Here is a 26798-nt window from a genome sequence, read left to right as displayed (position 1 = left end):
AGGAACTTGTTTGAGGACAATGTCTAACTTTGGCAGATTGTGTTTTGAACATGTAAAAAGATATGACAGGACTCAGAAAATAGGAATTAAGATTTTACTCAGTCACCTCCCTCCACACACACACACGCACACACACACACACACACAAAAAACCAAACAAAACTACATAGGATAAAATCACCAAAACAGTCTTCAAACAATATACAGGATTAAAAACAAGGCTTTTGCTATCCCACTGACAATACTCGTGTGGACAGAGTGATACTGTGGAAAATGGAGCAAAGGGGAAAAAACCTTAGACTTTCTGAGTGTGTATAGTGTGTGCATAAAGATGAATTTTTCAGGGGAAAAAAAACCAAAGCAAATCACAGTCTGATAAATTAGCTTTTGTACATTCATTATAAGAAAGGCTACAGTACTTTTTAAGCCCACATTTGGCCTAGGAAGAACGCAGTCCACCACAACCCGATCCGCACATTCTTGAAACTTTACTCTTTCAGCCATTAGTTCTTTTATTTGTATTGACGATGTCACTTCAACGGTTGGAGTTATGTGTTTTAGACTCAATGAGGAAGCAGCGAGTGCAAAAAGTTCAACAGTGACTGTAAACAAACTAGAACCACAGTGAAGTGGCCTCAAGTGTGAGTGTCTCTGTGTGTGAGCCCTCTATATAAACTCCAAGCCCTCATATTTTACATCCCCGATCTTAGTTTCAGGCAAAAGGATGCGCCCATCAAGTGTGAAGGCCATAATGTACGTGGCAATCTTCCCAGCGTCCTCTTCAGACTTGAGCGCCAGGATGATCTGGTCATCAGTGTTGGGGACAAACTTGAAGGAGGAGAAACCGTGGGTAGGATTAAGTACACCCACTCGGCTGACTTTGATGTCGTTGAAATCTGGCGAGCAGCTAAGGACGAGGTTCGTGCCGCGTCTCTCGTCCGCCGTCTCTTCGTAGCGCTCGCTGCTCGCGCGGCGAGGAAGGAAAAACCAGCGCTGTAGGGTGTCGCTCCATGCTGCAGACTCGTGAATCAAATAGCCTGAGGAGATTCGGGGAAATACGGTAATGAGTAAAGCACGGAGATGGAAACGGAGGCGGCTGTTAGCAAGATCAGATCTGCGTCTTTACCTGGTTGCTCTATCCCTGCGGCGGATTTCAGGGATTTGTACTTGGGAACCCAGTTCTTGTGCTGTACGTCGCCTCTGAAGCCCACAACTTTCACCCATTCTGGATTGTTGTTGACAAATTCGCCTTCAGTGGTGGTCCACTCTTTCCCGAGACCGCCAACATACAGGTGCTCGTCCTTCACTGCCAGCCATTCGGCTTTGAATCCTATCAGACGAAGGCACCATGAAAATGCAAAGCAAATGAAAAGTGGAAACAAATCATCTAAAAGTGCAACACCAACCTTTTGCAACGCTGCCATCGCCATCGGGTAAGATGACCCAGGGTACAGCCTTTTCTCCATCTATATGGTAGACTACACCCGTTCTGTCATCGACACTGTAAAGCTTCCCATTGAACACCACCAGCTCAGACAGCTCCATGCCCCTGCCTTTCTCCGACAGGTGGCTTTCCAGCACCACCCTGTCAACATCCCATTCAACGGCCACCTTGTCACCGCTCTCTGACACCAGCAGGTACCCCCGCCGCATGTAGCTGATCCACGTCATCTTCTTGTCGCTGAGAGAGCTGGTGTCCAGGTCAGCGATGACGCCGATGCGATAGCGGGTGCCCTGCGACGTGCGCTCGGGTGGACTGAGGGGGTAGGTGTCGTTGTACTGCAAATCCGACTGGTGGCCGTCGCTCGGGTTGACTCTCCAGCTGCGTGAGCCGTAGGAGCGGTACCGTAAACCCGAGCTGAAGTGCATGAAAAGCAGCAGGATTAAGGCCACAGAGCCAGCTACTGCCACGATGGGCCTCCACTTAAGGCGGAACCGGGGGTCGGTGGCATTGGCCATGGAAGCCAACATGGGGAGGCCTCCTACGGAGATACGCAGCGGGTTCATAGGCTCATTATGCTCAAGTCGAGTATAGCCTGGAGAAGCAGGCATGGGGGAACCAGGCTTGGAGTGACCTACAGAAAAATAGAGAGAATGTGAGTTCACTGTCAGAGAGGCCACTGGAAAATACTTCAGTCTGGTTCTCTGGTGTCAACATGGAGGTTATAGGAGATCCTTTTTTCAGCACCAAGCCACAGTGAGGTCATCTATTCACATAAAGTTGCTCTAGCCCAGGTGTGTCGAACTCCAGGCCTCGAGGGCCGCAAAAGTATTAACAAAAAAAATCGAAAAACGACAATTAGTTTTTTAACCAAAAGGCTCATTTTCGTCATTTCTCTTAATCCACAAATGAGAGAATGAACGCAATTAAAATAATTAACTTCAACTTACACACTTCCATAAGCGATGGCAGGCAGATGACTCATTTCAGGTTATAGCTTCATTCTTTTTTTTTGGTTTAATTATCCTACTAAGTGTTAGAGTCAGAGCGGACAAAAGCGAGTCCACTGGTTGAACATTGATTGCTTAGAAGGAGGAAGAAACCGCTCTAGGTGAATATCAAATACAAATACAGGCCATCAAGCGCCCGACAATGAGTCTTGTCGACGTGGTGATGGGAGGAGCTTGCTCTGAGGTAATAAGAGGGCGGCTGAACAAGTTATTCAGGAAGTACACAATCACTGAGCAACTGTCACACTGATGAGCCGTCACATGTAGTGTAATGATATGGTAAACATGAGTGTTGAAATGTACAGTGGCCAATAATTCAAACTATCTATTGATTTACTGCAGAAAGTCCAGCCGCTTTAAAGATATATTCAGACATCTTCTGTCATATCTGAATATATCTGATTTTTTGTGTGCGTGAGCCGTTGTTCAAATATATAAAGATGGCTGAAGAAGGACAGAGAGTACAAATTAGTCATTCAATAAGCTGTCAGAAAACTGAAAAATCCTGCCCTACCAGCTGTCCAAAAGCCCATTGTATTCATTAAAAATATATAAAATAAAGATTGTTACAATTGGATTAATCTGTCAGGACCTTCTGTCCCTTCTTCCCTGTTTTTATTTCAGGTAAATCATCCAAACTTGTGAAGTTTTCACCCCTTTTTGAATTGCAGCGTCCTAAATATTTTGTTTTCGGATAAAACACGTGATAGTGAGATAACAGATAAACAGCGGGATTAATTGGGAATAATTTAAACAACGCATTTTTATTTTACTTTACAAGCTCACGTAGAGCTGAAAGGCCTGTAACTTGGGAAAACTACATTCCTGTTATTTGCTTACACACCCAATAAACTAGTGCGTGTGACCTTTCAGCTGAATCAACACAACCCAAACACAGCAGTGGAACTGTCCGCTGTTAGAGGGTCTCCTGAAAAGCTCTGTAACCCTAAAGCTCCTCTGGGCCCAGCTGCCGCAGGATCATACCCCGAAACCTGAACGCGTTTCTTAAAGGGGAGCAGGAGCTGAAAGGCTCTTTCATACGAGGGCCCTGAGCCAAACAGCCGTCCGTTGTGGCAGCAGCATCGGGTCTCCCTCTCTGAGGCCCGCCACTGTACCTAAACTCAGTGAGTAGCTGAGAATAGAAACAGTGTTGCTGATTGACTGTTGGTGTAAAAATTGCTTGTGCCCCACAACACAATCAGATGACGCGGCTTACCCCTTCGTCTCCTCCTGCCCGCACGCTGATCCTGTGTCATTAAGTTTACTCCACGAGTCCTTCCACAAGTAGTCCTGAGCTCGAAAGCTGTCTTTCTCCCCACTGATCATTTGCACTGCAACCATGACTATGTTGTTACAAAGCTTGTGAACTTTACCTACACTTGGAGGATTATCACCAAGTCCAAAGGGGCAAAGCCTTTTGAGAGACAACGCAGTTCATTCAGTTTGTTATTAATCACCGCCTATGAATGAACAGCTACCGAGGGTTACGAAAACCTTTATTAAGTGCTCAGCGACTATCGGCATAAAGGTGAAAAGCCACAGCCCTGGACATATGAATAGAAGTTAGCTGCAAACCTACAATCAGAGGCGTTCCTGTGATGTAATCATTACACTGAGGACTGCGAGCAGCATAGTCGCACAGGAAACCTCACTGACTCTGAGACGCAGTAATGTCTGTTAATAAGTGATTAACACCTTCTGGACTTTAGTTGGAAACATATTAAGAGCACAGACAGCTTCTTAAAAAGCAACCTTTCAGCTTCTCAGCCCGATACTTTCATGTTTCAGATTCCCCACGCAGTGAAGATGACCTAATAGACAAGACTGCAGCGCTGGGTGATAAGAAGACTCTTAAAAGTTTGGGATGAATTTGAAATAGCCTTTGTTTTTAAAGAAAAGCACAGATGTTTCCCTCTAATATAACACTGAACTGCTTAGAATTGGCATCCTAGCTGATGGTGATGATGGTGAAAGGCTGCTCATTGGAATGATCACGTTCCACTTAGTTAAAAAGCTGACGGCATTTCTCCTAAAATGAACCAATAGATTTGTGTCTCTGCAGCTGCACCGCACCTCAAAACAACCGTTTGACAACATTAAACAAGTAAAATTAAAAACGTAAGAGTTCAACCTGAGCATCAGAATGGGGAAGAAAGGTCACTGAAGTGCCTTTCAACTTGGCATGGTTGCTGGTGCCAAACTGATGATTTTTCCACACAACCATCTCTAGGGTTGTGATCCCTAGAGGATGGTCCACAAGGGAGAAAAATACCAGTGAGTGGCAGTGGGTGGAAATGCCTCTCAGAGGAGATTAGTCTGGGCTGCTTCAAGTCGTTAAATGAGCACTTATTAGAAGCAAGGTATGCATGTCTGAATGCACAACACATTGCCCCTTGAAGCAGACGGGCTACAGCAGCACAACAAGTGAGATAAAGACTCCAGGAACACTTGTGGCCTTCATCGGGGTCATTCAGGCCACAAGCCGAAATGTGTTGGCCTGCTAATAAAGTTGTTCCCTAGTGTTTCATGTGTTGCTGGAGTCTTCACCTCACCAGGTCCATAGTGTGCCATGGACCTCTTCACGCACCTTGGAAGTAGGTGAAGTTGTGCCAGAAACGTTTGGATCTCTACAGCAGCAGAAGACCACACCAGATGTCTCTCCTGTCAGCCAAGAACAGGAAACTGAAGCTACGGTTTACACAGGCTCACTAAAACTGGATAATAGATCAGAAGAATTACAATCAGACACATTATAGTCAAGCATTTTAATCTGTGTTTGCAGGTCTCTAAGTTACTTGAATAATTTAAAGTTCTCTAAACCCACCCCTGCCTGGTAGCAACTGTGCATAATGTTGAGTGAGTGTCCTTTCAAGCGCCTCTCTGACCATAAACTTGCCTCTGTGCTCCCATAATCGATGACATCTGGTAAGGCTGACCTTCAAAGTGTGTGTGAGGCCAATAAACACTTTTACTGAGTACTTTAACTCGGGTTTTAAACGCCCTGCGTGTCAAGGAGCCACAAACAAATGTGCATCACACACTATGGACCTGATGTTACGTGGTTGCGCTGTCTGCAGATTCCCAGAAGATAACAAGCTGCGGGTGAACGAGGACAATACCCAAGTTTTTATTTCCAGGCCTTTAAGCGCTGAGACACTAAACCTGTAAGGGAATTAAATGTCTGCCGGACCATCATAGTTGATTTTCTCGGTGAAGAAGGCGAAGCTTTTGGACTGACACACGCGATCATCTCATTTGCAAGCGTGCTTTTAGCTGCTGTGGCTCTCTCCTGCCAGGAGCGCAGAGGTTAAAACGCAGATGCCGTCAGTAACGGCCACCTGAAACGTTTCCGATCAAACCCCTCTTCCCGCTTCGTTACTCACCGCAGATGTGGGGTCTTCAGCTCTCAGTCCGCCGGTGGTCGGAGCTTGGATGTCATTATTGTGTCGCTTCCTTCCTCGGCCCCTTTTCCTCTTTTTGCGTTGTCCGGACAGCCGATCATTACTTCCTATGTCAGTTTGATGACGACAGCACCATGTCGTGCTTACGTGTAGTCGATGCAGAGGGAGGGGGGAGAACGCTGCCTTCAGGGGCTGTCGGAAATATGATAACTTAAAGTTTCAGCCTACCTGTGAGAATTATTATACTTTTATAATGTTTTATGGATTTCTTTAGAATTTAATTTAGTTTTACATACATTAAATAATGCAAAGAAAGACCAAAATTTAAACATGTCTCTCTATTGGTGAAAAAAAAAACAGAATAAAGAATACAAAAGAGACTTTGAGATGTTTCATTTATCTATTTAAATATTGTGTGTTGTGGATGTTATTTTTTACGATGCATTTTAGAATCTTTTTTTATGTTATGGGTTGTGTGGCTGCTACCTTGGCCACGAGATCACATCTATCTTTGTTTCTTTTACAGGTTGTGTTTATCACATTTAAGAAGTTCAGAACACGTGTCACATACACACTTTGCTCAAAGGTATAAAGGCTTTATACCTTTATGCCTGCAAGCCTTTATGATAAAGGCTTACAGTACTGTAAGAGATAAGCTACTATTCCATGTTTATTATGATTCATATTATTGGATAGAGAAGACAGGTGTTAGAATATGAGCATTCACTCTAGATTTTGTGTAGATTTCTCAAATAAAAGTATAAACCGGTGTCTATTTAAGTTTGTTACAATGAAAATTCTGCCGTAATTAAGACAAAAACCTAACTTTTAATATATTTCTTTGCTTTATTGTAGTTCATTTTTAATTGATATTTTTATTTTAGCCTGTTTTAAGCCTTACTTTTTAAAAATCCCCTTCAGGGTTGCATCAGGAAGGACTACTGCTGTAAAACTCAAATCAAACGTGGAGCTTCCCGTTGTGGTCTCCTCTTAAGACAAGGGAGCAGCTTTCACTTCTACTTACTTTTATTTTAACCTATAATGCATTACTCAAATCTTAGTACCTCAGTTGTTGTCTGGATCCTGCTGTCTCCACACCTCAAGTGTTCCTCCACATTTACTATTCAAATATTTGACAAAGGGGCAGAGGCAGGAACTACACACAGTCTTGCCTTTTCTTTTAAAGAAGTCAGACTCAGAGTTTTAAAACCTGTTTTTATTTGGCACACTCCGTCTGATACAGGATCACTGTGCAAGGCACTTTAATGAGGAACATTTGCAAAGCGGTGACAAAGCAAAAGTGCAGAGGAGAAGAAAAAGCAAGGGGGAAAAAGAATGTGGAGAATGATTCAATTTGATTGTCATGTACCTGAATTTAACAGTATTAAAAAAGAAAATAAATACCAAATTTGCCACAACATCAAAGAATTGCTAAACCTATGCTGAGACATTTATGGCATTGATTACTTTAAAAATCCTAAGCAAAGAATTCAACAGAAGAATCCAATACAAATCAATCAAAACACCTGTAAAAGCCAAACTATAAAAAGAAACGAATGTGACAAATTAAAATGTCAAACAGAAACAAACTGAGTTTTTCAGTGCATGAAAGCCTATTTAGTGGTTGATTACTTAATAAAAAGACACAAACACGTGGCATTACAGTAGTTATAGACTTCCGATACTTCTGATCTACCAACTAATTGAATAATATGAGTTTGCAATGTGGTGAAAGAGCAGTATACTCAGCTGTATGTTTGAATTGCAGTTATTGAAGTAAATACTGAACAGTTACATATTCAGTAAAAATTTTCAATGCAAACCAGATTTCCTAATGAACTACACTAAGTCTAACCTTTCTGATAATTAGTGCTTTGATAGGAACAGCAGCAAACTGCACTCGCAATAGTAACTAAAGGAGGCACTGAAAAATCTGCAGCGGTTTTGGTACAAAGGCAACTCAGGCGTGGCCATGCTCTCTCTCTCATTTTTTTTTTTTTTTTAACCAAGACAATCACCCGCTAGCAAATAAAAGAACATCTTTAGACTTTACCCGCTGTGAACAACACAGCAAAACTTCCACCATTGCAGGAAACTAAAAAGATATCAGTGCACCCAGAAAACCAAACGCGTTCAGCAGGAACAGAAGGGGGAGTGCACAGAACGGTCCGGCTCTGTAAAAGAAACAACTGGCACACATATTTAAAAAGAAAAACTTCCTCATTTGATTCCTGCCTTTGAATCTTAGTCTTTCAATAAGATGGAGGCTGATACGCTCCTGGAGTCTCCTGGGTGTTGGAGAAAGGTGACTGCTGATAGCCAGAGGGCCCGCTGGTGCTGGAGTAGGGGCTGCTCTGGTAAGGAGCATTGTGGTCGTTGGCTGGGTCTCTGTATTCCTGCTCGAATTCATTCACTCCTTGGCGATACCTTGCAAGTGCAAAGTAGGTCAAGAGGCTCTGTAGAGAGAACTTTGAATTAGTGCTAGGATCTTTTATCACAGCAAATTCAAAGCTAATGCGAACTCTGCCTCAGCCTCACCCAGGTGATGATCGAGAAGAAGGAGAAGGCAATGACACCTCGGGCAGCGTCGGCCACGACTTGTTCGTTTGTCGTCTTGGACCACAGGCTCGTCAGGACGCAGAAGCAGATGAACCACAGGAACGTCCACACCGCTGTCAGGTGTTCACAGGAGAGAAACATGTTTCATGTGTTAACTTTAAGTCTCACTTCCTGATTTATGGCACAGTTCCTTCATTAAACTATGTGGTGAAAAAATGAAAACCAACTCTTACCAGAGAAAGCAAGATCACTTATTACAATGTATTTTCGGTCTTTGGCATTGCTGATGTTCGGGAAGTAGGCATCTAGCATGAGGAACAAAACACAAGCCAAGAAGGCCAAGACTCCGACTCCCACCCCGTAACTGCAAGCACTGTCAGAGTTGTGGAACATGCACTCGTTTTCAGCTTTTTCCGTCGTGTTGGTGTAGCCTTCGGCTGTGATGGTTGCAAAAACCACGATAGAGAATATCTGCAAAGACGGGACACAAAAAGGTCAAGGCCAAGTTTAAGCCACGCAGCTATGGAGTTTGCGAAATTACCATGACTCACATTACAAGAAAGCTTCTTTAATCAAAAAAATAATATCTGTCAATCCAATCTAAACAAGTATAACGCCACCTTTTCAGCTATTCGTGACCCACATCCCCTTTTTCATAACACAGCTAACATGAAAAACATTACACAATTACGTGACACAAAATGAAAATACTACTTTTAAAAGGCAACCAAATCACCGAGTCACTGTTCACTCATGTTCTAGCTTCTTAATTCATGAAGACTTCATGCATTTTGTATGATTTTGAACAGGTTTTAAGCATTCTTATAAATACTCTACATGAAGACATCTGAAGAGAATATGAACTTATGGACAACCATTTGCCTGCAAAACCATGTTGGTTTTATTTATAACATTTGAACACTTAAACTTTCCTACATTAGTTATTATAGTTTTGCATTCTTTTGAATTGTATTACATAGTGACTTTTCATTTTTCTTTCGGTTTCCAGACTGGATTGACTTATTGCAGTTTACTTTATATTGTTTGAAAAGGTTTTAGTTTAATATTTATAAATTTCAGTGCTAGTTTTAGCCTTTGTTTTGATTATTATTGTATGGAGGGTGTATGTCAGAAGCGAGATTTAGGAAAATCAGTGCAGGAACCTTTTGAAAACAGTTGATTCATAGTTTTAGTTAAATAAAATATCCTTGTTTTCTACCCGTCTTGTTCACAGATGTAGGTTTTCACTAATAGGCCCACTGAACTTAAATGCACTTACCGGTGTTGTGCCAAAAAGTGATTGTCTGCCAAAAACTGATTTCCGGTATTTGCCAAAAAGCGATTGCTCATATTTAAAGTGCTATAAGTAACTTGTTGGGCTATAATATGTTAAACATATGTCAAATGCATCCCTTATGGATGACATAAAGTCATCTTGAGGCACAAACAACATTCGTGTAGCAAGATACAAGCCGCAATCAGTTTTTGGCAGCGACTTTTATATAACCTTTATTTATGCAGTAAAAAAAATCTCATTAACATTAAAAATGTATTTTGTAAGAGTAAGTTGCCCAACAGGACAGCAGAAATGGCAGCAAATATTACAATAGTTCTGTAAAAATATTTTAAGTGGGGATAAAGGACCGGATTGGTTATAATGTAAGTACAAGTTGTAAAGATACTTAAAAAACAGATAATGTTTTAATTCTTTATGTAACCCCTTTGTATCCCCTGTTCACCGAAGTCTATTTACGAACATACGTAAAGATATTACACATAAAAAATACACAGAAACACTGGAAATCAGTTTTTGGCAGACAATCACTTTTTGGCACAACACCGGAAAGCAAATACTGTAGCACAACTTTTACTTGTCTGTTTTCTGTTAGTATTGCTTTTTTTTTCTTGCAAAGCACTGTGAAGGTATGCTTTAGTAACACTGCATACTTAAGCTTCCACTGCAGTGCCTGCACATTAAGCATTTCCAATCACCTGACAACTGGAGTTGACTTGACAACAGATGACGGCGGAAGCTTCAATTTCTGACAATTATCTAAACTATAAAACTGCAAGAAAAAAGCAAACAACTCCTGTTGTTTTAACCTGTCTCGTTTTTAAACCACGGGAACACAGAAACTTTAAATTAAAAGTCTGCAGATCGCTTATCATCATGTGGCAGTTAGTGTAGTGACACAGCACTGGTCAGTTGCTAGTTATTATTAGCTACCATCAACCAGAGCCACAGAAACACCATTTTTTACACTTTACTGAAAGCTCATTAAAATGTTTAAACGTGACACTCAGATAATGTCCCGCGTTGACCGCACAAAAAGCTAAAAAAACAAAATTTTCACTAATTTGGGTGGGCGCTGGCAGCGCACATCTGTTAAGCTAAACTAGGTGCAGTGACAGCTGGCTAACTGTGATGCTAACGTTTCCGTGAAGTCACTCACCCAGCTCAGGAAGCGCAAAATAGTTTGAGGCTGTTTTAGAAAGTTCGCTAAATCAAAGGCGCCACCGGCCAAAGAGGCCCCGTAAGCACTGTTCTGCATTTTCCCCGTGAAGAAAACCCCGACAGTCAGACAGTTTAAGGACAAACTGACAAGTCTTCCTGTCACGACTGCGGCAGTTTCGATTTGTCAAAAAAACTTCCTCAAAACTTTTTTAACGCCGCCCCTGCGGCGATGCGTTCACGGGACTCCCGGAAGTTTAATTCCTCAACGCCGTGGATCTTACGGAGGCCGTGTTATTATGTAAACCTTGCTTTTACCGTGTTTGGTGTTCAAGGCCCCTTTTCCCACCCAGAACTGCTTTAATTCTTCATGGTGCAGATTCAACAAGGTGCTGAAAAGATTTTAGTGCATATTGACATGATAGCATCACACAGTGGCTCCAGATTTGCAAGCTGCACATCCATGATTCGGATTAACCAATCATGTGAACGATTCGAACACATCCCAAAGGTGCTCATTGAGCTAAGATCTAATGACTGTCGAGCACTGAATGTGAGGTAAAGAAACCAGTTTAAGATGTTTCTGACCTTTACCTGTCAGAAGATGGTAGTCATAAAGGGATGGACATGGTCAGCAAGGTTATGGCATTTAAATGATGCTCAGCTGCTGCTAAGGGGCCCTAAATCTGCACAAAAAATAAAATAAATAATAATATCCCCACACCATTACACCACCGGCAGTAGCCTATACCACTGATACAAGACAGGCTGGGTAGACGCTTTCATGTTCAGAAATCAAGAATCATCAGTCCAGGTAACAGCTGTCTCGTTTTCTTGAGCCTGTGTAAATTGTAGCCTCATCCTCACGTTCTTAGCTGAGCTGGCAGTATGCCCATGGGGTCTTCTCCTACTGTAGCCCATCTATGCCAAGGTTCAAAGTGTTGCGTGCTCTTCTATATACCTTAGTTGTAACAAATGGTTATTTGAATAACGTTTGCCACAGATGAGCACAAAAAAAAATCCCTCATCAAAAAAAAAAATCTAATAAATTTTTACACAGCTGCTTATCTGTTACATGCTGATTTTTTTTTCATTTCACACAAACACTCATAATCAACAGATTTCTACTAAATTATCACTTCACACTGAGATGAAAAAAGAAACTGTTTTGCAGAAAGGGCAGGATCAAGTGTCCCTGAACCCTTCCTTAGTTCTACTGCAATAGTGCTAGGGTGCTGGGGGCTTTCTACGATGCAATTAGTTTTCCGTTTTCAGTCACCCATGCACCTCTTTGCATTTAATCATTAGCTATTTTGATTGTTATATAATAATAGACAGAAGACACCTGATTGTTTTGGGGTTCTCTCTATTATTGCAGGTCTTTACCTTACAATATAAAGGAAATTGTCATGATTTGGTGCTATATAAATAAAACTGAATTGAACTTAAGAGAACAAAAGGGCAAGTATTTGAGCACCACCAGGAGTCTATCTGCCTATCAGCTCCAAGCAGCCTGGATATTCTTCTTTGGCATCAACGAACAGTGCTGGGGTCTTAACTCAAAAACGAATGCATACTCCTGCGCTTTTGTGCAATAAAAATAAAGATACTGTTCACATCTCCACTCCTCCCCTTTGCCATCCGTTGACTGTAGTGCAAGCGCACAAGGAGAAAAAGGCATGTTTGATTTTTATGTTTTATTCCTTTGCGCCTTTGTAACGGAAGTAATGACATCACTTTAAAGTGGTTACTGAATTTAGTACAGCATTACATTATTACCTCAGTGCTGTGTGTTTATTGTCCTTCTGCATTCAGTTCTCATCTGATCTCTTCCTTTCGATAATTAGCTTATTTTTGCAAGGTTTGTGCTAGTCCCTCAAATTCACTACACCAGAGTGAGAACGGTCATTTCTAAAACAAGCACAGGGCTGGAAATAGCCATTTAACCATGAAGTAACCAATCATAATACTATTCACTCACCCACTCATAGGTAACCAAAAGGTCACGCACATTGAAACAAATTACAAAGCACAAACTATTTGCCAACAATGGTACAAAAATAATTATACAAGAAACAATGACATATACTCTCAAATGCATGAAATACAGTACTACAATACATTGGTTTTGCCTTTATTTCAAAAGCCTGTATATTTTTTCCTGCAACTCATTTAGCTTCCTAATATAATGTTGTAGTTTGTTATTATGACCACTGGAGGGTCAACCATAACTCAAAATGCTCATCTTATTCTTCCAGATGTCTTGAATGCAAATACAAATGTTTCCAGTGGAAAAAAATGAATTAGACGTATTTTCTATTATTGCTGTTGTGATTGTGTTACAGTTATTCATATACTTTGTCCCCATACAAAGAATGGTCATGAAATGGTATAGCAAACAACTGAAAGGAAACATTTATGTCTTTAAAGAGTCAAGAAAGACTAACCTAACCTCCTCCTCTTTGCTCTGTATTCATATTCAAATGATTAAAGAAAAAAACAAGAGATCGTAAATCAGGAAGTTGTTAATACCCCAGCGGCTATGATAAAGGTTGTGGCAGGATGTCACAAGTAGCAAAGCAACACTGTGAGGTTATCAGAGAAGTAGTTAGACAGTGTGACAAAATAAAGCATCATACTCATTTGCAGATAGTTTATTTTCAGAAGTGCAACACAGCACTGCTCCACTACACAGCAGACTTGGACGTCGTGTTTGAGATAAACGGTGATCATCAAAAACCATGGATTACAATGTGAACATTTGTGAAACAGATATCGACTACGAGTAAGTCTCTTTAAAAAAAAAAAAAAAATTAAAAAAAAAAAAAAAAAAAAAAAAAAATATATATATATATATATATATATATATATATATATATATATATATATATATAATATTTTTCTGTGACGTAAGTAAGTAATAAAGATGTATTTCTATAGCACCTTTCCAGGTAAAATTACAAAGTGCTTCACTTCAAATAAAAATAGCAAAAAGGGGGAATAGACAATGAGACACAATAACATGCTACCTAAACGCTAGTTTGCAGTTTATTAATTTGGTTTGTCAGAGAAAAAACATAATGAAACTGTTACCACAAATCAACATTAATTAGATTAGGGTATTTCCTGTAAACATGTTATTTATGCACTAGTTTGCCTATAAAAACACATAATTCACATGTTCAAGGCCTGGGATAATAGGTGATGTGTTTAATGCCAGAGGAGTGCCGAGTGTCTGTTTTAACCATGACTAACGAGGAACACACATTTTCTCTAGTACAATTTAAAAATGTCTTGTTACACAGCTGATACAAACAACGCATACGAGCCTGAGGAGCAGAGCTTTTTCTAATCTGAACTTTTTTTAAATAATCAAATGGAAAGTCTTTTACAGACGTAGCTTCTCATTGGTTGAAAATGGTTGAAGTAAACTGTAAATAAACAACAAACACAGACAGGCTCCTTTTGTTTTACTTTTAGTAGCCTACATGTCCAATCTGTTTGGCTGCTGAAAGTCAGTCTCAAAGTTAATATTTGCTGCCTCGAATCCAAATCTCACCTGTGTGGGGTTTGAACAATCAAAGTCTATGCTGTACAGAGGGCACCGTGGGAGAGAGAACATCTATTCAGAATTTCCATTTCCAATGATTCTGGGAAATAAAGCAGTCAGCCACTCACAGGTGTTCAGGTTCACATTATACCTTCCGTATGCAACGTACGCCAAAACAGCCTGTTGAGAGAAATTTGAATTAGTACATTAATTGTTCGCACAAGAGATTCCAAACCAACTGTGAGTTGTATGTCAGACATACCCAGGTGATGATTGAGAAGAAGGAGAAAGCAACGGCAGCTCGGGCAGCATCGGCCATGACATATTCGGAGTTAGTTCTGGTCCACTGGTTGAGCAAGACACAGAAACAGATGAACCACAGGAAGGTCATAGCCGCTGTCAGGTGATTCAAAGCAGAGAAACAAATTCAGGGGAAAAGATTACAGCTGATGAAAGCTTCAAGTTATGACAGGCTGCACTTCCTTCTTTTGTACTCTTTTGTTCCTTTAATGAACTATATGGCATAGCAGTTAAAGCTGACTTACCGGAGAAGGCCAGATCTCCTTTGACAATGCGATCTTTCGCTGTGGCACTAGAGATCTTTGAAATGATGACGTCCAGGATGGGGAACACAACACAAGCCACAAAGGCCAGGACTCCAACTCCCACCGCATAGCTGCATGCGCATTCATTGTTGTTAAACATACAGGTGCCATTTGTTTTACTCGTGGGGCTATAGTAGCCTTGGTCTGAGATGGTTCCAAAAACAACAATGGCGAATACCTGCAAAGTGGAGACACTCAGGGTTCAGTCCCGGGTGAAGTTGCAAGATCATGACATTGCAACATTGCAAGATTATGAAATTGCAAGAAAGCAGTCTAAAAAAAGAAAACAAAATAGAGACGCCTTTCTGAAGAAGTAGAGCTCTGTCAACATCAACTTGCTTGCCTACACAGAATATCAAACATAAAATAAACATGTTTGACATTTGTCCGGAAAAAAGATATTCACATAGTCCTGTAGGTGGGGCACTGCTCTGGACTACAGATCGGTGATTGCAGAGAGAAATCAAACTACTAACCTTCCACCTGTTTTACCTCCTCCTGCTGCAGCCACGGCAAACACTAAATAAATATATGAATATAAATACTTTAAAGCATTGACTTCCTCGTTTGTGATAGTGTTGATTTGCATCTTTAGTTGTCAAGTTATTTTTATATAGTCAATTAGCTACGCTTAGTATTGCATGATTAAGAGAAAATGCTGCTTAAAATTTTGTGCTATGAAAAAGGAAGCGCACCTTCTCTGACTTTTAAATGTAAATTTCAACTACAGGAGCAAAAAACTTTAAAGCCTTTAAGACATGTCACTCGTCATCAGGTGGCAGTGTGGTGACACAGGGTTATTTGCTACTATCGGTCGTTGCATAGTTTACATTTAATTTACATTTAATTAAAATGTTTAAACCTGTCTACACTGGGTGTTCATGCCTCATGTAGACAGGTTTAAGCACATATATCTAAAAGCCCGCATTAGTCACTACTTTGCAGTGAGTAATGTGGCTGGCTAACTCTGATACTAATATAATTTCACTCACCCAGCACAGGGTGCGCAAAACAGTCTGTTTTATAAATCTCCTCCAATCAAAAGAATCATTATCCAATGAGGGTAGATTGCCAGTGTTTTCCATTTTACTCCACAAAAATTGCCTATCAGACAGTTTTAAGTTAAAAAGAAAAGCCTTCCTATTACAGTTGGGTACTTTCGATTTGTTGAACAATCTTGCTGAAAAGCACCTCGTAGGTGCCGTGGAAACTGGCCTTACAACATGCTATGCATTAGTGTGAAAAAAAGAACAGGTTAATCTCGTTTGCAATGCATCTGCCAAGTGGATGAAAAGTTGTGAAAATGATGAACACGACGCGCACACTCATGGGGAGATGCCAGGCTATAACTGACAGTGTTTCTACTGTGTTTTTATTCTTTTTTTTATCCACATCTGCTTTTACTGCATTGTTGTGCTTAAAAATGAAGCCATTGCCAATCACAGGTTTTCCAGATTGCAGTTTTGCATGGTGATCAAAACCTGACGACACTGTGTTCGTAATTCCATCAATTCTAGCAAAATGCCCAACACAAAAAATGTAACCTATGGTCGAGCCGCCACTGTGTTTTAGAACTCTAAACACTCATATCTGCACCTCTGTCGTTACGTCTTGCGTACATGTTAACCATGATTTGAACCAAAAACTTTCCAATCTGGGTTCATCGCTCCATCAGACCTGCTGCCACTGATTTTCACTCCACTTCTTGTGCAACTTGGCATATCTCGGACAAACACTGAAAACATTTCTGATGAGGTTTCAGTGAATAGAAGATGGATTAAATAAAGTTTCGAATGCATCTTTTAGGTCCTGTTTTTGGTCTTACTTCGAAATTTTTTTCTATTTTTTATGGATTTTCAGATCCTGTCCATTTGCTGTATATATTATTTCCTTTTCCTTTTACGCTCGCTGCTTCTTCTTTTGTGGTCCACTTGTTTAATTTCCTCAAATTCGTAAGGACTCACTGACCAACATGCAAAGATATGCTTTTTTAAGTTTTCAGCTAATAGCTGTTTGAGCTAAAATATACAAGAGCCTAAAGATACAATTTAAAATGGTCAGTCGTGGTTGTTTTCTGAGTTGTCTTTGATGTGTAGACATAACGCTGTTTCCTCACTTGAGTTAGGGGCCATTTTTATGCATAAATGATGCAAAGTTAAGAGTTAGGCGGCGTAACAGATGAAAAAAGCACTCCCCTGAAAATAAGTGAAAAAGCAGCCAATGTCCAAAGAAAAACTCCAAAAGCTATTCATATAAAACAACATGAGCTATAAGTCCTCTTCATGTTGGTCAAAGGTTTTGGGGACTTTTGGTCATTATTCTGTTCATTGTTGTAGGAATCTGGCAGATGGAGAACCAGCTCAGGATTTCTCCTTCAATCCCATCAATGAGCCAGAAACCAGCACCCAAAATTGCCCTGAAATACTGGAGATGGAAGTCTTTAAAGAATGCACAGGTACAATGACTCAGTGTTTGCTGTTTACACCCCAGCGAAATGTTAGAATCCAATTTCTATCTGTAGTTTTATTTTTGATCTACAGATTATAAAACCTATAAAACCTATCATTTCGTAGATGTACAGTCAAACAGAAGCAGTTACACGAGTGACGAATCACACGACAGAGAAGAGATCAGCCATCTGCAGAGACACGGCTGGTCGGCTGCAACGGTAAAGGTGCTCGCCTCGATGCCTAGTCGCACTGCAGGTGAGGGGAAAATCTCTCCGTGCTGTCTAAATGTTTGCTAGGATTTATTCACACGTGTTAACTGCAACATTTGTTCAAAACGAAATTCCTCATCCACACAGAATTAAATAAATCCCGGCGAGTGCGATATCAGGCCTCATCCCATGAATCTCCTCACCTCTCCAGACCAGTCCAGGGTGCCTCTGTTCTGGCAGAGGCGGAGGAAATCAACACTGAAGGTGCCATTTGCTATTTTTTTGACAGGTGTTAACAAGTGTTTTCGTTCTACTTTTAACCCTCTCACTACAGTGAGATCTGACCTCTCTTATTCCACAGATTCCAATTTGTGCGCCGCTGAAAATAATATGGACCAGCTGGTGTCCAGCCTCCAAGGCCTCTCAGTGAGTGAAGGCACCCGCAAGCTGCGAGCAATGCCACTTAGCTTGGCAGATAAGATCGAAATCCGGTATGTGAGACACAAACCACTGGCGTGACCAGAGGAGTCGTGCAATGGAAATCACAATCAGTACTTTACGTCATCTTCAAGAATCTTAGAATCTATTTGGATGGCGTCTCACCATTTTTCTCCCTATCTTCTTCTAGAAAAGTTGCTTTCAGTTTAAAAACTGAAAGTTCATTCATCGGCAGAAATATACCCTGCTACACTCATCTAAGCATGTACATTTCAATGGTAAGTGCAAACAGCGTACACAGTGATAAGATTTCACCATGTGTGTAGGCGACACGCTCATGTTCCTTTCCCCTCAGACTTGGCGCCACTGCCTCTTTAGCTGCCTGCCCGTCTTCAGTTCGTTCAAATTGTGGCATTCAGCCTTGAAGACACTGAGCGGACGTTACGGAACCGGTGTGCTGTCCTACTTCCTTTTTCTGAGAACACTCCTGTTCCTTAACCTTCTCCTCTTTGTCATCACTGGCTTGTTCCTAATCATCCCACAAGGCATCAACCCTCCTCCTAGTCCTAAAGCAGACTTCAGTGGTATTGAGCTTCTCACGGGCACGGTGAGATGGCTGTACATCATATCCCAGCTGTATTTACAAGCTTATTTCAGCGACAAAGAAACCAGAGCTATCTTTAATGTTTTCGTTGACAGGGCTACTTTTCTGACAGCTTGATGTTTTATGGCTATTACTCCAGTGAAACGTTACCTGGAGACCAATACCGAATGCCAGCAGCCTATTTCTTTACCATCGGCTTCACCCTCTTCATTATCTGCATCATCCTTGTGTACAGGTTGAACTCTAACTCAATTACTTATGCTTTAATTCTATTTTTGTTGTGTCTTTTTTTTAATACTGTTTTTTTTGGGGTTTTTTTGACAGGTTGTCCAAATCCTTCGGAAAAAACTTTCAAGTCCTCAAATCTAACAAGAATCTGGCTGTGAAAGTTTTTTCTTGCTGGGACTTTAAAGTGAGCAAGAAGATATCTGTCAGACTCCAGTCTGAGAAAATCAGCACTCAGCTCAAAGTACGACTTTATATGAATACTCACTGAAGCGTGAAACGTTTCTTTTGGTTCTTGTTTTGTTGAAATTATTTTTAAAATAGACCAAACCAACCAAGTTATTTAAAAAGGGTTTCTTTACACTGAATGCTCTCTTGATGATTCTTAGCAACAAGTATTTCAGTTTTTGCAGCAGTCTTTGTCAGTTTGACATCACACATAGTAGTGTTTGTGGTTATCGTTTGCTCACAGGAACCTGATCACATGTTCACGTGTTATGTCACCCTCGGGGCCATGTCCTTAGTTTAAAAAGAACAAGCACCCTATTTGAAAGGCTTAGTTTACAAATGGTGCTTTTCCAACAGGAGCAGCTGTCTGAGATGATCAAGGGAGAAGACAAAAAGACCTGCATGCAACAACTTCACCGCCTTATTGTTCATCTGTTGGCGTGGACCGCATGCTTAATAAGCATTTTCTTGGGCACCATAGGAGTGCACAACCTGTCAGGAAAAAAAATCGACATCAAGGTACATTGTTGGGAAAAGGAAATGGTAGCATTCATGCACAGTCAAGCACCACTTTAAGTATGTAAATTTTAATTCCCCACCCACTGTGGTTAGCTACTTCTTCTTTTCTGCTAGACCTTTTGATATCTTTGTCTGTCTACTTTGTGTGATAATAAGCGCCCCCCACCCCACACGCACACACACACACACACACACACACACACACACACACACACAACCCCCCCCAAAAAGATACTGGTGTTTCAAAGCTTTTCTGTGCAAGGACAAATAATAATAGAAATAACAGGAATAATATAGAAGTAATAAACTTTTGTGTTATCATCTCACGACTCACAAGGCTCAAGATGGTCCTGAAAACCTGCATATACAGCGCGGTGAAAAAGTACTTGCCCTCTTCCTTATTTCGTAGATTTTTGCATATTGCACACGTTTCAGACCTTCAAAGTAAATGCAACATGCAGTTTTGACATTATTTCATTTATTAGGGGAAAAAAGCTGCCAAAACCTACCTGACAATGTGTGAAAAAGTAATTGCCCCTAAACCTAACAGCTGATCATATCACCCTTGGCTCAGCTTTCTAAAACATTCGGTTCATCACAGTTAATTCACGATTTAACAAGACAGGGCAACTACTTTTTCACAGCACTGTACATACTCAAAGCGGTGTCGCCAATTTCACTCTTCTCTTTCTGAATAAGTCTAAAGACAGTTCTTTAGTAATAACGCAGAATCAGTCAACGTTAGAGAACTGCAGATTGACTTCCAGTATAACCTGGACACGTCCCCATGATGTCAAACACAACTGCAGGTAGATGGTGTAAGAGGATTACTGATACTATAGCAATACTTCATTTTTAAATATCATGGTTGTCAAGACGATCTCACTTCAGTTGCATATAATGTTTAAGCGGAACTTCATTTCCTGTTTTGATTATAACTTGTCGGTCTGCATTTTTCATTGTGATTTAGACCACTTTAAATCTGCCCAAAGACACTGAGTTGCTGGTCTTGTCAGCAGTGGTGTCGGGCATTAACCTGTTACTCCCTGGCTTCTTCAACCTGTGCGTTTGGGCAGAGCAATATGAATCACCTGGCACACGTGTCTATGTCTCTGTCTTCAGGTAAGGAAAAAAAAAAGGAAAACACGCAAAAGAAGTTTTCAAATGAATAACATAGTTCAACACGATGTAAAATTATTGTCTTTGTTATGTGATTTGATTTTTATAAGGTTTAAATATTTATAATAAAGTATTTGATCATTTATTTTTCAGGAACCTGCTGTTGAAGGTCAGTGTTATTGGAGTTCTATGTTATCGCTGGCTGGAGAGCATTCCAGCCAATGGTCTGGAGGTTAGTAACATCCTCACGCTCTTACATGATTCAGCACTCAGTTACTGTATGCAATCGTTTTTATTCCTTAAAGAAAGCTTTTTGCACGCAGATGTTTAACACATGCGATATTATAGCTACAGTTTTGGAATCTGAAAGCATTTAACATCCACATTTTTACATTTTTTCAGTGTTGGGAGAGTTCAGTTGGCCAAGAACTGTACCGGCTCCTTGTGATGGACTTCATCGTTACGGTGCTTTACACTTTTTTGGGAGAGTTCCTATGGAGGCAAGTTTACCAGTTAGAGCAAGATCGGGTGATTGGTTTTACTTCTGTTTTAAGCCAAAACCTAATTCTTCCCTTCTAGGGTCTTTTCCCAGACAATCCTGCAAAAGAAAAGAAAGCCAGTGTTCGACATTGCTCGTAATGTGTTGGAGCTCATATATGGGCAAACTCTTACATGGTGATTATTCAGTAAAAACACAGCTTTAATATCAGCGATAAAAAGGAAAATCAGTGGTCATGTGTTGCATTTCTTCTTGTAGGATCGGAGTTCTGTTTGCACCACTTCTTCCTGGAGTCCAACTAATAAAACTGATTGTGTTGTTTTACATGAAGAAGGTTGGTAGAGTGTGTATGCAGTGGGGCTGTAGTACCGTATGCCAAGACTGCATTGCAAACATGACTCTTCCTCTTTGTTTTCCAGAGAAGTCTCATTCTCAACTGTCAGGCCTCGAGAAAGCCCTGGAGGGCCACTCAAATGACAACGCTGTTCATTTGCATACTGTGGTTCCCCTCATTTCTTGGCACTGTCGTGACTATCATTTATACAGTATGGACGTAAGTATAACAATCTTCTTGGAATGCACGTAAGCGTTTTCATGCTTATAGCGTGAAAATGCTTGTGAGCGTTTCAAAACCACAAACACGCAGCTCGCTAAAAACAAACCTTAAGTAAAACAACAATCTCTTAAGTACAAACTAAAACTACAACTGGAATATTTTTACCCTGAAGGTAAATGGCCTGGAAATGACATTTTCTCAAGAAAGACCAAAACCAATAGTTTCAACTTAACGATTACAATCTATGTATTCAAATCTTTCTATATTCACTTGCTACTGTGAAGTAACAGGCTAGACACTCTTTTGCCTTCAGACCTGCTGTAATGAATCAACACTGAGCTGTAATCACACAGGAAGAAAACAAAAACAGGAAATAAGAGTAGGACAAGAGACATCTGGTAGATAAGCAGGCTGAAGGTTCCCACGTGATTCATCTTGAGTTCACTTGGAGTTTTCTCTCTGTGAATTCAAAACTACAGGAAAAGACAATGAGTTTACAAACTCATCAACTGATTCAGATCAGAGTAAACAAAAAAACACGAGACATAAAGGATCAGGCTAAAAAAAGATGATATATATATATATACACACACTCTTTACTGTATCCCCTTAAATGCATCTGCCTGTCATGCACAGAATCAAACCCTCGGAAAAGTGCGGCCCTTTCAGGAATCTCACAACAATGTTTGAGGGAGGGCAGATGTCGACCAGGCACCTGGAGGATGCTCATCCAATCCTGAAGTGGCTCAGTTGGGTCTACGACTGTTTGGTAGAGAATCCAGTGTTTCTATTCCTCGCCAGTGGAGTCTTTCTGTGAGTGGTAATGATTACGCTCCTGTTTCCGCTATGTATTTCATTTCATTAATTAGCAAGTCAGCGTTGTTTGTTGGTAGCAATTCGTAGCAGCAAGCATCTCCTCCATTGAAACATTTAATGTTCGTGACTTACAGAAATGGTTTTACGCTCTTAAAATTTTGAAATGATCCATTGCTATTTTTGCTTTTGTTTTTGCAGAATGGTGATATACTTTCAGGCTCAAGTTGTTGATGGCCAGAGGAAAATCATCAGCCGGTTAGAAAAGCAGATTGAAAATGTATGCATGAGTTTGTCTATGTTAGCGGCATTTGTGAGTTTAAGCGCTAACACTCGCACCATGTTAAGGCTGACACTGATGGCGTACTTTTAAAATGTACAAGTAGCATTTGAACCGCTTTTAGCATTTCCCCTGATGATGGCAGCGGAGAAAAAAAAGGCATCGCTAAAGATGTGAAAATTCCTTCTGAGTTGAGAGACAGAAATGACAAAAACGAATTCAGCATCCTAGTTTGAATTCATCATCTGAGTATATATGGTTATGTTAAAATTCTTCTTTCGTCTCTTCCCTCCTGGTTTTCACTTCTTCCTCCTGTCTTTTTGTCTGTGACATCATCTCTAAAGCTTGCAGCCTACGGTCTCTTCTTCACCTCCCTTTTATACTGTCCTTTGCTTTGGATGGTTGACCCAGGTATTTAAACTCATCCATCTTCAGCACTTCTACTCCCCTCATCTTCACCTTTCCACCTGCTTCCGTCTCATTCATACACATATACTCTGTCTTACTTGTACTGATTTTCCTTTCTCTTCTCTCCAATGCATGCCTCCAGATTTCCACTCTCTCTTCCTCCCGTTTTACCGACACCCAATCATTTGGACATTTAATACACGCTTTAATTCTTTTCCTGTCTTGATCATTGTAACTGACTTTTCATGTGCTTTTTATAATGCCGCTTCATGGTGATCTGAACAGACAAAAGAGCTTCCAGTGCTACTGAAAGGGCTTGCTACAAGCGTTCAAAGATCTGTGAAACATAGTCCAAAACATTAGTTTTATTGGATTGTGCAGAAGTTGTTATTTAAATAGTTTTAAAAGACCCCTGCACTGAATAACCAAAAACAACTTCAGCTGGGCTAAGACACAGGGATCCTTGTTTAGCTTCCCGTATTGCACATACCATTAGTGGAACTCCTTCATCCCAGTCATTACCAATAGCCAAACAGCACTTCTGCAGCATAGATTTAATAGTCTGGTGCCACCTTTCCAGAGCTCCCTAGGACTCAGGATGACAGGCACTAGAGACCACATGTTTAACTACTAATAGTCTGCATGACCTAGTTAAAGAGCACTCAAAAGAATCTGTTGTTGGATGAACACAATTTAATCATGGCACCTATTTCCACGTGATTTAACCAAGTACAATAACCAATTTTTGACCATGTCAAACCAACACATTTGGCATTTGGTGGTTTAACGTAATCAGATTACATTGGATCAACGTAGTATACTTACATTGAGTTGAAGTGATTTATTTAAGTATGAAATCTGTTTTAATTCATTCTACACAAGTTAAGGAAAACGCAAAGAAATCTTGTTGCTTGAATAACTACTTTGTTAAGCAAGACAATTACTGCTAGTCTTGCGTAATGAACCAATACAGGGGTTGATGATTTTATAGAGAAAAACAACCATTTACACTTAGATTCATGGGTAATGCAGAATCACCAATTAACCTAACTCTAATTACACACAGCAAACTAGCCAGATTGTGGATTTGAACCCAGGTCCTTCTTGCTTTGAGGTAACAGCATTAACCATCACACCACCAAGCTGTCAACCCAGGCTTAACAAACTAGGAAAGCTATGATTACAAGGCTTGATGCAGCATTTTCTGTACGTTTTTGTCCTTGACAGGTTAAACCGCAATAAATAGCAATGCCATACACGTGGTGTGGGTGTAGTTGTCTGCCTCTTAAAACTCCAGCGATTTTCCTGCAGTTTGACATCTAATGTGATTTTCGTGAGTCCAGGCAACGAACCACTCTTACTAGATTGTATCATGTCATCTCAACAAGAACAAATTAAGTTGCTGAATTTCATGCAGATGCTACATGATTTAATTACGTTCACCATAGAAACGTGAAATTATTTAGTTCAAATTACAAGTTGTACATGTAACAACCACCCAATTTCATCTTTTTGAGTGTGTTTTGATAGAAAATTTATGCCTTTGTCTGTCTGAACTACTTTGGATTTTGGGAGGCCAAAGATGGTAAAAAAGCCTTTATGATTAGAGGAGCTGACTCACTCAAGGGCAACAAATCAGTGACTATCAGTGACCGAGATCTACCAGTATCCCTCAGGACTTTTATAGTTTGCTCAACCTCTGGTTTGCTTGTTAAAGGCAAAGATCCCTGAAAGATAAATTGTTCAAAACATGGATCAGGCTCTGGGTTTGAATTGTTTTAATTAACCCCACCCCGGCTCCAACTTCCAAAGTTCAAACTCTGTCTGTCGGTTTGGGCTTTATCCTGAGCCTCCAACTGTAATCCTGCTAAACATTCCTTGAGAAATGCTTCTTCCTTTATTCCAGGAAGTGAAAAGAACTAATTGAGCTAGGTCAAGTGGTTATTTTTGCAATTTTGGGTGTGTCTTGATAGCAGCCAATTCCCCATCATCCACTGGCAGAGCAAATTTTGCTTGTGTAGATCTATTAGGTAAAACTGGAGGACAAGATGAACCGAGCCCAAAAGTTTGTTTGAGACCACATTTCTCAGATCTCTCATAAGCATTTGCTTGCTCACATTTAATTCAAAGTGTTATGCTATGGACGACAAATCATCTTTTCTACACAAATACAATTCCGTCCATGAAGCTTCCTTCAGAAACTTAAGTCAGAAGCAACAGCTGCCATACTCAGTCCTGTTAACAGTCACCAAAAACATAAGATAAGATAAGAAACATAACATATAACTTTCACTATCTAGTGTTTGGTTGAGAACAGGACAGATCAGTCAGAGTTAACAACCAACATCAAGCTAGCCACAAACATAAACCTATCAAAAAGACCCGACGTGGGTAGGCTCCTGCCTACATAGCAGAGCTTATAACAGCAGTCAGCTTCTCTGATCGTCGGTTTATAGTTCCACACTATTTATAACCAGAGGTGACCACGCTTTTCACGCAGTAGCTCTAAAACTTTGAAACAGCCTTTCTCAGCTCATCTGGTTGGCTCAGTCAGTATTTTATTACAGTTTTTAATTTATTGAATCAATTTATTTTTTAATAACTGCTGAAATCAAGTTTTTGTCATTATTAATGTCAATGCATTGTGTTTTGTTTTAATGCTGTTCAAAGGAGGGTAAGGACAAAAAGTTCCTCATCGCCAAATTACAGGATTTATGCAAATAATCATCCCACTTCCCCTCAAGGGTGAGTATTCTCAATACTGCAGCTCTTCACTGAGGCTACATAATTTTTGTTTTGTTTAGGTTTTTTTTGCTTTGCACTGGTATTTCAAGTCAAAAGATGAACTTTCTTTTCTTCCCCAGTCTCTGGCTGAACACTGTGAACAAAGTGCACTCTCTCACTACACATCTCTCACTACGCAGCAGTTTGGCTCACTGAGAAGTATTTTGGCTTCGATATTATCTCAAAGCTGAGTTGATTGTCCAGATAAACAGGAACGTCTAAAACATGCTACAAACATGAACAAAATAAAAGTAAAATCAGTAACCGTGAAGTTTGCTGTTTTTAAATATATGTTAATCTTGGTCATCTCTGAAAACTGAATCACTGACAGTTGGCACCTCAGCAGGGTTATTAATATTTATTTATAGGCTTTTATTATCACAGTGTACAATGATCTTCAATGTATTTTATGACAAGACAAAATAAAATTTCTTCTTTGTTTTTGTCCCTGTTGTTTCTTTTATCTGATGGCAAGTGTTAAATTCCGGTTCTTTCGGATTCTTTACGGCCAAAAAGACACGGCTCAAAAGTGGTCTTTTTACTTTAAAAAATGATCTTTATTTTACATATCCGGATATGGAGACCTTAGCACACAACACACAACCCAAGATTCTTTAAAATCAGTCATCATGAATACCTTCACAATGG

At 40.3% G+C, this 26798-nt stretch overlaps 4 protein-coding genes across 7 annotated transcripts; 1 reads left to right on the top strand and 3 right to left on the bottom strand.

Annotated features, from left to right (window-relative positions):
* Positions 1–80: 80 nt before the first annotated feature.
* On the bottom strand, positions 81–6008 carry cant1a (calcium activated nucleotidase 1a). 4 transcript variants are annotated; one of them, XM_076883215.1, is made up of 5 exons: positions 5835–6008; positions 5039–5165; positions 1407–2075; positions 1127–1330; positions 81–1037 (listed from the first exon to the last, which is right to left on the bottom strand). In XM_076883215.1, the coding sequence occupies exons 3-5, from the start codon at positions 2050–2052 to the stop codon at positions 667–669; spliced, it is 1221 nt and encodes a 406-aa protein (XP_076739330.1). In that variant the 5' UTR covers positions 2053–2075; positions 5039–5165; positions 5835–6008; the 3' UTR covers positions 81–666. The 4 variants fall into 4 exon arrangements, with proteins under 4 accessions (XP_076739330.1, XP_004559482.1, XP_004559480.1 ...); XM_004559425.5 differs by lacking the exon at positions 5039–5165 and having other exon boundaries at positions 5835–6007; XM_004559423.5 differs by lacking the exons at positions 5039–5165; positions 5835–6008 and adding an exon at positions 3668–3987.
* A 1045-nt stretch (positions 6009–7053) lies between these two features.
* syngr2a (synaptogyrin 2a) lies at positions 7054–11059 on the bottom strand. The gene is made up of 4 exons (XM_004559421.5): positions 10865–11059; positions 8645–8882; positions 8391–8524; positions 7054–8308 (listed from the first exon to the last, which is right to left on the bottom strand). Exons 1-4 carry the CDS (start codon positions 10961–10963, stop codon positions 8105–8107), a joined length of 675 nt encoding a protein of 224 aa, XP_004559478.1. The 5' UTR covers positions 10964–11059; the 3' UTR covers positions 7054–8104.
* A 2407-nt stretch (positions 11060–13466) lies between these two features.
* Positions 13467–26640, top strand: tmc6a (transmembrane channel-like 6a). Its single transcript, XM_023152958.2, has 20 exons — positions 13467–13648; positions 17355–17473; positions 17592–17723; positions 17825–17941; positions 18039–18168; positions 18306–18393; positions 18471–18722; positions 18815–18954; positions 19044–19188; positions 19530–19691; positions 20662–20813; positions 20964–21042; positions 21213–21310; positions 21390–21485; positions 21568–21643; positions 21729–21862; positions 22502–22678; positions 22880–22958; positions 26037–26111; positions 26231–26640. The coding sequence occupies exons 1-19, from the start codon at positions 13605–13607 to the stop codon at positions 26088–26090; spliced, it is 2274 nt and encodes a 757-aa protein (XP_023008726.1). The 5' UTR covers positions 13467–13604; the 3' UTR covers positions 26091–26111; positions 26231–26640.
* Positions 13780–16185, bottom strand: LOC101465776 (synaptogyrin-2-like). Its single transcript, XM_004559419.3, has 4 exons — positions 16011–16185; positions 14959–15196; positions 14676–14809; positions 13780–14593 (listed from the first exon to the last, which is right to left on the bottom strand). Exons 1-4 carry the CDS (start codon positions 16101–16103, stop codon positions 14486–14488), a joined length of 573 nt encoding a protein of 190 aa, XP_004559476.1. The 5' UTR covers positions 16104–16185; the 3' UTR covers positions 13780–14485.
* Positions 26641–26798: the final 158 nt, after the last annotated feature.

The sequence above is a fragment of the Maylandia zebra genome, linkage group LG4 (genome assembly GCF_041146795.1).
Source record: "Maylandia zebra isolate NMK-2024a linkage group LG4, Mzebra_GT3a, whole genome shotgun sequence".
Classification (NCBI taxonomy): Eukaryota; Metazoa; Chordata; class Actinopteri; order Cichliformes; family Cichlidae; genus Maylandia; species Maylandia zebra.
The sequence above is the reverse complement of the archived record's forward strand: the minus strand, read 5'-3'. Positions and strand labels throughout refer to the sequence as shown.

Coding starts and splice junctions, on each gene's coding strand:
- cant1a (XM_004559423.5), bottom strand. CDS start 3,707: ATGACACAGGATCAGCGTGCGGGCAGGAGGAGACGAAGGG. Junction 2,076..3,667: donor GGGCAGGAGGAGACGAAGGG/GTAAGCCGCGTC, acceptor ATTTTTCTGTAG/GTCACTCCAAGCCTGGTTCC. Junction 1,331..1,406: donor CGATGGCAGCGTTGCAAAAG/GTTGGTGTTGCA, acceptor TTCGTCTGATAG/GATTCAAAGCCGAATGGCTG.
- syngr2a (XM_004559421.5), bottom strand. CDS start 10,963: ATGCAGAACAGTGCTTACGGGGCCTCTTTGGCCGGTGGCGCCTTTGAT. Junction 8,525..8,644: donor AAGTGATCTTGCTTTCTCTG/GTAAGAGTTGGT, acceptor AACACCTGACAG/CGGTGTGGACGTTCCTGTGG. Junction 8,309..8,390: donor TCTTCTCGATCATCACCTGG/GTGAGGCTGAGG, acceptor TTCTCTCTACAG/AGCCTCTTGACCTACTTTGC.
- tmc6a (XM_023152958.2), top strand. CDS start 13,605: ATGGATTACAATGTGAACATTTGTGAAACAGATATCGACTACGA. Junction 17,724..17,824: donor GATGCCTAGTCGCACTGCAG/GTGAGGGGAAAA, acceptor TCATCCACACAG/AATTAAATAAATCCCGGCGA. Junction 17,942..18,038: donor GGAGGAAATCAACACTGAAG/GTGCCATTTGCT, acceptor CTTATTCCACAG/ATTCCAATTTGTGCGCCGCT.
- LOC101465776 (XM_004559419.3), bottom strand. CDS start 16,103: ATGGAAAACACTGGCAATCTACCCTCATTGGATAATGATTCTTTTGAT. Junction 15,197..16,010: donor TTTTGCGCACCCTGTGCTGG/GTGAGTGAAATT, acceptor TCCACTTTGCAG/GTATTCGCCATTGTTGTTTT. Junction 14,594..14,675: donor TCTTCTCAATCATCACCTGG/GTATGTCTGACA, acceptor TTCTCTCAACAG/GCTGTTTTGGCGTACGTTGC.